The 11,236-nt window shown below is 51.5% G+C and overlaps 1 protein-coding gene across 1 annotated transcript; it reads left to right on the forward strand.

Annotated features, from left to right (window-relative positions):
- The first annotated feature begins 58 nt into the window (after nucleotides 1-58).
- GPR84 (G protein-coupled receptor 84) lies at nucleotides 59-2,086 on the forward strand. The gene is made up of 2 exons (XM_019724365.2): nucleotides 59-173; nucleotides 663-2,086. The coding sequence occupies exon 2, from the start codon at nucleotides 671-673 to the stop codon at nucleotides 1,868-1,870; it is 1,200 nt and encodes a 399-aa protein (XP_019579924.2). The 5' UTR covers nucleotides 59-173; nucleotides 663-670; the 3' UTR covers nucleotides 1,871-2,086.
- The last annotated feature ends 9,150 nt before the right edge of the window (nucleotides 2,087-11,236 follow it).

The following is an 11,236-nucleotide window of genomic DNA, read 5'->3' on the forward strand; positions in this document are numbered from 1 at the left end:
GGCTAAGATTGAGTAACTGGGGAGTTTCTTATTCTTTCAGATTAGTATAATAGGAGATATAAAAGCAGGGTATGTCCTGTTCGAAGCCTGACTGCCTACCAGAAAGGACTGCGCTTTGAGTGAATTCGATTTCTTCTTCCACTGGAGAGAGAATTGAAGGCTGGGAGATTCAAGTGAGTAATTCTGTTGTGGATGTTCTTTTACTTTCTCTGTCTCCTCATCTCTCAGGTGGTAAAAACAGAAAACTGAGGCCTGTATACATGTATAGTGACGAGGGGCAGAAGGGACGATATACCAGTATCCTAAATATAGAGAGGGGACTCCTGGGTGGTCTTAGGGGACAGGAAAGGAATTAGAAATGTTGGAGGGTGCTGGGATTACTGAGAGTATATGGATGGATACTGAATGAGGCTTGGAATTTGGAATGGACAGAGACTAAGAGATACTTAGATAAGAATTTGGGGAAATCTTTGAGAATGGGAAAGAACTAAGGGAGCCTAAGAAGAGGGTTGGGGATCTTGGGATGAAGGGGACTGGGAGTGGCTCAGGAGGCTGGTGAGCTCCCAGACCAGTTCAGTTGTCCAGGAGCCCAGAGTTGTTCAAGAGAGCTAAGTTCAGAGTCAGGTTCTGACTCCTCTTCTCCTTCTACCCCTCGCCTTCAGCCTCCATCATGTGGAACACCTCTGATGCCAACTTCTCCTGCTACCATGAGTCTGTGCTGGACTATCGTTACATTGCAGTTACTTGGGGGATTGTGGTGGTTGTGACAGGCACCGTGGGCAATGTGCTCACCCTGCTGGCCTTGGCCATCCAGCCCAAGCTCCGTACCCGCTTCAACCTGCTCATCGCCAACCTCACAGTGGCTGACCTGCTTTACTGCACCGTTCTTCAGCCCTTCTCTGTGGACACCTACCTCCACCTACACTGGAGAACTGGCGCCACTTTCTGCAGGGTTTTTGGGCTCCTCCTCTTTGCATCCAACGCTGTCTCCATCCTCACCCTCTGCCTCATCGCCCTGGGACGCTACCTCCTCATTGCCTACCCTAAGCTCTTTCCCCAAGTGTTCAGTGCCAAGGGGGTAGTGCTGGCACTGGTGGGCACTTGGGTGGTGGCTTTGGCCAGCTTTGCCCCCCTCTGGCCTGTCTACATCTTGGTGCCCGTAGTCTGTACCTGCAGCTTTGACCGAATCCGAGGCCGGCCCTATACCACCATCCTCATGGGCATCTTCTTTGTGCTGGGGCTCAGCAGTGTTGGCATCTTCTATTGCCTCATCCACCGCCAGGTGAAGCGAGCAGCACAGGCTATGGACCAGTACAAGCTGCATCGTGCAAGTGTCCCCTCCAACCACGTGGCTGGGACAGATGAGTCCATGCCTGGTGGTTTACAGGAGCTGGACAGCGGGATGGCATCAGGAGGGCCCAGTGAGGGGATTTCGTCTGAACCAGTCAGTGCTGCCACCACCCAGACCCTGGAAGGAGACTCATCAGACGTGGGGGACAGCAAGGTAGCTAAGCAGATGGCAGAGAAAAGCCCTCCAGAAGCACCTGCCAAGGCCAGGCCAACTAAAGGAACCCCCAAAGCTCAGAATTCTCCATCAGATTTTGGGAAGGTGACTCGGATGTGCTTTGCTGTGTTCCTCTGCTTTGCCCTGAGCTACATCCCTTTCTTGCTGCTCAACATCCTGGATGCCAAGCTCCAGGCTCCACGCGTCGTCCACATGCTTGCTGCCAACTTCACCTGGCTCAACAGTTGCATCAACCCTGTGCTCTATGCAGCCATGAACCGCCAGTTCCGCCAAGCTTATGGCTCCCTCCTAAAACGAGGGCCCCAGAGTTTCCGTAGGCTCCAGAGTTTCCGAAGATTCCGTTAGAACTGTCTCCCCACTCATCAGAGTCTGGGACTGTTTCTTCCAGAACTAGAGTGGCCTGCTGGTATGACAGTAGATGAAAGTAAGACTTGTGGGCATTTTCACAGACAACTTCTCCCCAACCCCGAAACGATGCCTTTTCATCCCTTGCTTAATGTTTCAGCCCTAGGCAGCCCAAGGTGCATTGTTAATTATTAATAAATGAATTCCATCCTTTTACTGCTCAGGTATGGTCTTTGGGGAAGAAGGAAATAGGTCAGTGTCGGTTTGCAGCTGAAACTTAATATCGGAGGATTTGGGGGGATACAGGTCAGAACAGGGGCAAGAAAAAGTGGGTGTGGGACATAGTCTTCATCTATAAAACATGTGAATTTAAGAGGATTAGTCTGTCTTTTTGTTTAACTTCCCAGAAATGGTCCTCAACCCCTAACTACTGCTGCCAGGATCACCCCATCCCTGCAAACAGGTGTTTTTCCGCTCAAAAAATTTTTTAGACCAGCTTTGATAGCCACTTTGGTGAGGCTAGCCCCCCGGCCCTTGCCTTATCCAAAGAGAATGGTCGTGGGAGAGGACTCTTGCTCTGTGGAAATGAAACTGAGCTTAGCCGAGGTAAGGGCAGGCAGGTATTGTAGCTGCCCTAGCACAATCATGCTGGTTGGAGCTAATTCATGTGGCCCCTCACTTCCCCCAGACTTGCTCTTGTCATCCTGGGTTATGAAGGCAGAACCGAGACTCTAGTTAAGAGGGCTCAGGGGCCAGGCTGAGGGGAGATCACACTATTCCCTTCCTCTAGCCTGACAAACATCCTGTCACCCTGTGCATGCGCAAGCCTGAAGTTAAAGCACCTGTGGCCACCAGGTGACGCTGGTTCTCTGTGTTTCCTTTCTGACTTCCCTGTTGAGGACAGAAGGTGTCAGAGGGACTGGGAGCAGACACCCTCCCCTCCTGTCCAGCAGGGGTGGAGACCCAGGGATCTGTACCGTTCCCTTTACATCAAACTTAGGAAGAAAAGTGAAGCATTAGGCATTTATTATTCAGAAGGTATTTATTGTCTACTTGGTTAGGGTAGTGGAGCAGGGTGGGCACTGTGCTGGCACTGGGATGCAATGCGAGAATCATGCTGACAGCGATGCTGCTCTGGCTGCATGCTGTCCCCTCCCTGCCCCGAAGTCCACGGTTTGAGAGAACAAAGTGAAGTCCAGAGAGATTCAGACAAGGACACAAAACTACAGTGGGGATGGACAGATCTATACCCTCACATTCAACACACTCCAGGGCCCAGGAATCCTGCCTCCTAATCTGGAACATGTCCTTCTACAAAAATCACAGCAGGCTAAACTGAATCAAATTCAGGCTACCAAGGCAGGGCCCAGACAAGTAGGGTGAACAATAAAGGACCAATAAAGAGGATCAACCTGGAAGTACAGAGATCAGGGTTCCAGTCAAGGTTCTCTGATAATTAGCTCTGTGAATCAGAGCAGGACTGGACAATTCTGGGCTTCAGATTTTATTATCTGTACAAAGATAGGGGCAGAGTGAACTCTTATGTGCCCCAGTGCTGTCGAAATCCTGTAAATGTATTATGTTGTGTAATCCCCACAAAATTTACCATGAGGTATCTATTATTATCTCTTCTCTTGCTTACAAATAAAAAAAATTGAAGCACAATTTGAGTTCAGCAATTTATCTAAAGTCGAAGGGCTAGTAAGTGGTATGACCGTGATTTGAGGGCAGAGTCTGACTTCCGTACCAGCCCCCATGGCTAATTACTGTAGGACAGCAGCCTTTCTAAAACTAGAATCAAGTGACCAGATGATCCCTAAAAGTCTTTCCTGTTCATACCTTCTAAAATTCTGAAGGTTGACAATTCTCTGAAGGGTTGTAAAAGGGCTTACTTTACATATTCCTTGAAGGCAATTCAAAAGCTTTAGCAAGTAGAAATGAACAACAATAGGGATTGAGGTTAGACCTCAGGAGGGACTTCCCAATTATCAATCACTGGGAAAAAATGACTCAGGGGACACAGGAGGAAACCCTGGAGTCTGAGACCTGAGAGGACAGATCTTAGCAAGAAAGTAACCTCCTCCTCTCTCACCCTCTACAGCCCACACCCGGGCCCCTAATTTCGATAAGGGCTGAGTTAGGGAAAAGAGGCATTTAAGATTCTCTCTCAGGCTTTCTCTCTTGTGAGTGTGCATGGCGCGCGTGTCCACGAATGAAGTCCCTCATGATGCGAAGCCCACGCGTGTCTCGAGGGAGTATGTGCATTTGGAAGCCCTCCTGAGTGTGAGTCACTGTCTGTCTCCTTGTCTCTTTAATCTCTGTCAGTCTCGCGCGGGAGCCCAAGCTCTATCGCTGACTTTCTGACGCTATCTCGCAAGACTTCTCTTTGTCTCACTCCATCTGTCCGTCTCTCCTGTAGGCTGTCTTCATCTCTTGTACCTCTGTTATTGCCTTTTTTCTCCCAAGCTCCTTCTCTCCCTCCTCCCCTGCTCCGCTCTCCCCGCGCCCCCACTCTAGTCCCCCGCCCCCGCCGCTCTTGCTCGCTCGCACACTCTCTCTCTTTCGCTGTCTCTTACAGGCAGATTTATGGTCAGCCCAGGGCCTTTCATTGGCCAAGCTCTGACAGGACTTGATTTAACGCCGCTTCTCATTGGCTGAGCTTGACAGGCCGATTTACGAGTCATTCTACCATTGGCCAAACCGCTTTGGCCCTGATTTATTGCTCAGTGGCTGCGGGGAAGGGGGGCGCAGCTGGGGAGTGAGGAAGCCCCTCCCCTCGCCTCCGCTTCCGTCTCCCTCTCCCCGGCTTTTTCACCCTTTCCCTCCCCTCAAGGAACCGCACTCCCTCTACCTGTTCCTCAAGCCCCCTCCTCCTTTCTCTTTCATCTAGCGGGAGGGGAAAATGGGGTGTGGTGGTGGTGGGAACTGAAGCAGAGGATGGGGTCTGCGGGGGTAAATATGGGCGGAGGAATCTGAGGGGTGGCGGTAGAGAAGATTGGAGAGGGAGAGAGAATACTGAATTGAAGAGCAAAGGGGAAACTGAGGAGGCGAAAAGGGTGACAGGAAAAAAAAGGAAGGCTGAGGAGAAAAGACTGAGGGAGCCAAAAAGGTGTTCTGAGGAGAAGGAAAGATTGAAAAGAAAGGGTGCATTGGAGGAGGCAAGTGGGCTAAAGCGGGGAGATCCGGGTACTGAGAGACTTCAAAAATCACTATTCAGAGTAAATAAGAGATGGGAAATTTCCTCTTCAGACAATGGCTCTGAAAAGGGAGCGACTTAGAGGAGCAAAGACACAGAGAAAGGCGCAGTGGAGAAGTGAGAGAGTAGGAGGAAAGGAGAACTGGAAGGTAATAGCGAAGAAAAGAGGGAGGGAGACGAGACGGATGGAGAACTAGCGAAGACACAACTAAAGTTGGGTTTTGTGTGTGTGTTGGGTGTGTGTGTGTGTGTGTGGGGGGGGGGTAATGAGAAAAGACTAACCCCGGAGGAACTATTGAGAGAAACCACTCCTCCTCTCAATGAAGACCCTTAGGCCTCTAGAAGAGGACACGTCAGGCACCTCCCCCAGGAGATGTTCTGCTTCCTCAAGGCTGCAGTAGGCTCCTCATTCCCTACACCTCACTCCTCCCCCTTACCCACCTCCCCAGTGAAATTTATGAGTTCATGGCTGGCCTTCAGGAATTAGGAATATTTATGCTTCTTTGAGAGTGAGCTTTGGAGGGTGATAAATAAGGGGCCATGAGAGGGTGCAGTTGGGGGCTCCTATTTTTAGCATGGTCACTTTCCCGAGGCCCCCACTCACCGATTCCCTCTCATCTTGAGCCAGAGAAGGGAGCACTAGGAAGGTGGGGAATGAGTTTCAGGTATCAGGAAGGGGGTTTGACGATCCTGGAGAGCCCCTTAGAGAACTACAGATCTTTGCAGCAGAAAGGATTGAAGGCAGATGGGAGAGGAACTTTCCAAGCATCCTAGCATTTGTATGGCCCCTGGAGTGCAGTTACAGCATTTCTGCAGAAGATGGAGAGAAATGGGGAGTAGCCAGTTTCCCCTCTGCCCCCCTAAGCTCAGTTGCTGAGAAACAGAGTAGAGGAGCCAGGAAATTCAGAAGAAGGTTTCTCTGGCATGTCATCTCCCAAATCACAGCAAAGGGAAGATTTGAAATCTTCCACCATTACCCCCACACCACAGCCTGGGTCCTGGGAAAGGAGGCTAGGGATGTGGAGCTCAGGGCATCTCCTAGGAGCCTCAGCCCCCAACCTGCCCAGCCTCACTGCTGGCTGAGAATTAAAAACAGCCGGTAGTTCTTGAAATCCCTTGCCCTGGGCCTCCAGGAAATGAGGGAGGGAGAGGATCTGTCCAGGGATCCAATGCCTTCTCTAGCCCTCATTTCCAGGATCCATGTGTTTGTGACCCTCAGCCCAGTCAGAGGGCTTGCTCTTTCCTGAACAAAGATGGGTCCATGATATAAGGGGGTGTAAAGAGAACAGAGAGAGCTGGGGAAGAGCTGCCCCCTCCCCTCACACACACACTACTGTGTTTCCCAAAAAATAAGACCTAGCCAGATAATCAGCTCTAATGCGTCTTTTGGAGCAAAAATTAATATAAGACCCGGTATTATGTTACTATACTATATTATATTATATTGACCGGGTCTTATAGTAAAATAAGGGCAGGTCTTATATTAATTTTTGCTCTGAAAGACTCATTAGAGCTGATTATCCAGCTAGGTCTTATTTTCGGGAGAAATGGTATGCCCTCCATCCACTTTGGCCTTAGCAAGAATGGCCACAGCACCCAGTATACAAACACCCCCCAGACTGTGCTGCCTGGAGCGGGAGAAGGGAGGGAGAGAAAGGTCTAGACTGGCCCTTTAAGAGCCACTTAGGGTCAGAAAGCCTGGGCTACAGAAAGGGGAAGGAGCTGATGTCAGAAGACGGATGGGCAGCAAGATGGGGATTGATGCTAATGGGGGAGTTAAAGCTAAGTACCCAGACACTCAGAGGGCAGAACTGCAGATCTGTCTTCCTTATGCTCACCCCCCCTCCCCAAACCAAGGCTGTAAATCTGCCTTCTCAATTGGGGAAAGGGGGAGTCAGGAAAAAATGAGATGTTCTCTTCTCCTTTTTCCTGTTTTTTCCTTACCCTGTGCCACCCTCTCTTCCCCAGTCTTTTGTCCTCTCGCAATCTCTTCGCCCAATCCATAACCCCTTCCCACTAAAATTTCCACTTTTTGGCTTCCCATCAGGAACTGAAGGAAGAGTTTCAGCTTGTAGAAGAGTTTAAAAGGAAAGCACAAAGAGGTCTCCCTCAGCAGACCTGGATGGGATGGTGGGGTTGTGGTGAAAGACTGGAAGGTCCCAGTTGCCTCAGTTTCTCTTCCCTCTAACCCTCTGCTCACTTGCAGGTAACTCTAGCATCCTTCTCCCAGGACAGTAGGGTGAAGGCAGGAAGCAGGATATTGGGTGCCAGGAGCTGAAAGGGGTCCGAGAGCTTCAGAGTTGGGTTTGTGGAGGCCTCTGACACACTGTGTTGGAGGGGCTGGTGGGCTTCCAAGGACAGCGAGGGAAGCTGCAGGAGCTGTCCACTAAAAGATATATGGTCTGGTTTCTCGGAAACTCCTGGATCAAACCGTTCCCTCTGAACACACACCCTGCCTGCTGAGTAGAGACAATTTCAGGCCAATAGTCTATTTACTGTAAAGGCAGGGTCCAGCTGCTCCTCATACCTCTCAGGAGACAGCTGGGGGTCTCAGGGAGGAAGGCGGCTCAGAGGGGCTGGAGCTAGTAACCCTTGGGGAATTCCATTTCTTCCCTGACTTCCAGATGAGACCAAATCTCCCATCCTTCAGGACCAATAATCACGTTTATCTCCCTCTCTACTGGCAATCAGGGTCGGTTCTTGAGCCGTTCCTCTGTAGGAGGAAGTGCCTCTCCATCTCATCTGTTGCATGCTAAACCTGACCTCCTTCTTAGTCCTGAAACAACTGATGCCTGATTGCTCCTGGCTTCCAAATCTTCCTCAGTATCCATAAGAGATTGACCCTAAAACATTAATCTCATCTCTTCCCTCTTCCCAGGTTTTCCTTCAGAGGCCTAACATCAGCTCGAGGCCATCCTCTCTGTTTCCTAAGTTTTCAGGAACAAGGGAGAGAGCAAGGTTGGAGTGGGAAAAGGTGGGGGTTGTGGGCAGGAGCCATTGGAACCCTGGCTTCCAGCCTCCCAGTATCTGGCCAAGCGCTCCCTCCCATCCCAGGGAGGTCAGCCACTGCCCTCAGCACTGATCTCTGGCTGCTTCTCCATCCTGGTGATAAATTCTGTCTTTGTCTCCCCTCCAACCTGGGCCCCAGGGGCTAGAGGTCAGAGGCTGGGGGAGGGGTCATTGTGGAGGAGGGAAGAGCTACAAGGAGAGTGGGAGGAGAAGACGGTCAGGAGCAGCTGGTGAGCAGGCCTGGGGGGTGGGCAGTAAGGGGATGAGGCCTCTTGATTCTACCGATCCTGACTGCACATTCCAGCAGGTCTGCATTCCAAGTGAGAATGCCAGGATTCCTGAGATGTGGAAATACCATGGGAATGGGCCCTGGAGCATCAGAATACTGGGAGATGAGGAGTCGGTGTGGGGTGCCTCAAACCAGGAGGCTCCTGAAAGAAATTTGGGAATGAGAATATTGTGGGAATCATCCATATTCCCACCAGACTCCTACACACGTGTGCAGTGTGCGCATGCCCATAGATGGACAGACACACACACATGCACACACACGATTTATAGCCCATCAGCATAAGGGCGCCCAGGAGAGCCAGCTTGCCCCTTGGCCGGCCCCTCCCCAGCTGCCTTCTCTTACTGTGACTTTCTTTCCAGTCTTCATCTCTCCATTCTTTTTCTCTGCTCCCAGCCTTGCTGCTCTCGTTGTGTGGGTTTCTCTCACTCTCCCAGTTTGTTATGCTGGCTTTTTGCTCTTAGCTTCTCTCTGCCTTTTTGATTCTCACTTTCTCTCTCATAGTGCTTCTGTTTCCATCTTCCTGTCCCACTCCTCCCCCCTTTCCTACTTCCTTGGACTCTCCATCTGTCCTGTCTCTGCTCTTTTAGGCTCAGCCATCTCCCTACCTCACTGCCACCTCAGCCAGAGATCTCTGTCTGGCCCAGGGGACAGGAGGGATGGCAAGGAGAAAAGAGGTTTTGAATGAGTCCCTTGCTTTGGTGGGAGGTCTGGGATCATATTGTATGATATAGGATGAAAGTGAGCGGTGGAGGCCAGGCGACTAGGAGAGCTCAACTAAGGAAGGAGGGGAGAAACGGGAGGGAAGAGAGCTTGATACAGAACAGATACTAAAGAGAAAAGGCTAAGGACTAAAAGTTCCCTTTAAGTGTGTGTTTTGGGTCAGTCTGAAGAGGGGGAGCTGAGGGACATCTACTGAGTCATATTGAGACACAGATCCATAAACACGATCTACAAACCCAGCCAGAGAAACAAAGGTAGGATGTCCGCCAGGCAGCCACAGTTCTGAACTGTCTCCTACCTGGGAAGATCTCACAGACCTCTTTCTCCTCTACAGTCTTGGAGTGCTGGTTCCCTCCCCACTTCCCTCTTCCTCCCTGACCACTTCCCCTCCCCACCAGTGAGAATGACCTCAGCTCGGGCTGCCACTGTCCTCAGCCCAGCTGATGTACTCTCCCATGGGTGAAACAGAGGCCAGTCACCTCTGCCCCACCCATTCATTCTCTAGTCCAGAAGCTGGGGCTTACACAAACCTGCTCCCCAAGTGGGAGTGGGAGGAGGCAGGACAAGGAAGGCCTCTGCAGGACATGGTGAAAAAGGGGGGGGCATGGGCACCAGGCGGAAGGAGAGGAACTGGAGGGGGGCACTTGAGAAAGAGGGGCTACAGCACTAAATCACCCTGTGGGGGGCTCTCTCTGCCTGAGCTCAGTGGGGTGGGGAAAGGATAGACATTTGGGGTGGGTTGGGTGGGGGGAGAGAAGAATGGGGAATCGCCACATCTGGCAGGCAGGTGTCTGGCACTGTTCAGGCTGCAAGTCACTTTCCCAGCCAAAGAGGAGGAAGAGGGAGAGGAGGGGCTTCCCAGGGTCCCCTGGGAAGAGGGAAGGGCTCACAAACAGAGACAGAGGCCCAGAATCAGACAAAAAGAGACCAAGAGAAATAACCAGACCCTGCTCCTCAGTCTCTGCTTCAGTCAGTGCTGAGGATGGGATTGTTCATAGTTCTGAAAGAAAATTTTTGGCCAGCAGACTGGGTAGGCCAGGCACCCGAGTTCCATTCCTAGTGGGAAACAGAGAGGGCAGGAAAAGTTCAAAGCAGGCCAGGCTGGGGAAACAAGCTCGGAAGAATTCCAAATGTGAGAAATGGACAGAACTCCCGTCTCCCCACCCAATTCTCAGTGACATGCCTCCTGCCCAGGGTCAATGCTGAGTAAGAAGGTTAGGATGGTAAGGCTTCACACTGCTTTTCCCCAATGCAGACAGTTAAAGACAAAGATACCTAGCCCTCCTCGGGTCCTCCTTTACCCCAGCTTTCAGTGCAGGACTGCAGGGATGGTATACCCAAGCATCTTTGTTTTCATCTGCTGAGGGATCCAGGGCACAGGTGCCCCCATAGTTGCTCAGCTTATTTGCCAGGTTCTCGCAGGCAAGACTAGACAACTCTAGGTTTCATGTCTTGATGCTGGAGACGCTCTTCCCACTCGTGTTATTTCCCTCATCCTTTCCTATCTGAAGTCCTAAATGCAGTCTCTCTTGCTGGAATTACAGGCCCATCTTATGAGCAGTAGAGGTGACTGAGAAGGAGACCCTTCAAATTGCAGTACAGAAGAGGGCTCCCCACACTTCCCCCTCCTTAAAATCCTGCAGAGGAAGGGGGAAAGAAAACCAAAGCATTCTCCTGTCGCCGCGGCAACCATAAAACCCCCAGCTAAATCCATCTTGTGAGCTCACCGCCCCATTAAGATGCAGGGCCAGGCTCCGCGCCAGCCCAGCCACATTCATTTGTGCGAATAAAGGTGGAGGAGGGGGAGGGGAGCAGGCTCTGGAGGGACGGGGAAATGGCGAGAAGAGGTTATTTACACCACCGTCCTGACCTTCTGGAGCAGCGCTGGCTCCGATAAATAACACGCTCAGCGCCATTTCAGAGCAGGAGTGGGAGATGCAGGAAGGGAGCAGGGTCTGGAGGAGAGCCCCCACGCAGGTGCGCGTCTCCGGGTTACTAATGGCTGAGGCAGGAGCAGGCAGCTGGCTTTGGGGGTGGTGGAGGTAGAACTCAGTTCCCTGGGACTCCCACTGAGAAAATACCATCCCTACCCCACCCCTGGCGCCAATTTCCAAGCAAGGGGACTGAGAGATGCCAAGGAGGCAAACAG

The sequence above is a fragment of the Rhinolophus sinicus genome, linkage group LG02 (genome assembly GCF_036562045.2).
Source record: "Rhinolophus sinicus isolate RSC01 linkage group LG02, ASM3656204v1, whole genome shotgun sequence".
Taxonomy (NCBI): Eukaryota; Metazoa; Chordata; class Mammalia; order Chiroptera; family Rhinolophidae; genus Rhinolophus; species Rhinolophus sinicus.

Coding starts and splice junctions, on each gene's coding strand:
- GPR84 (XM_019724365.2), top strand. CDS start 671: ATGTGGAACACCTCTGATGCCAACTTCTCCTGCTACCATGAGTCTGTG.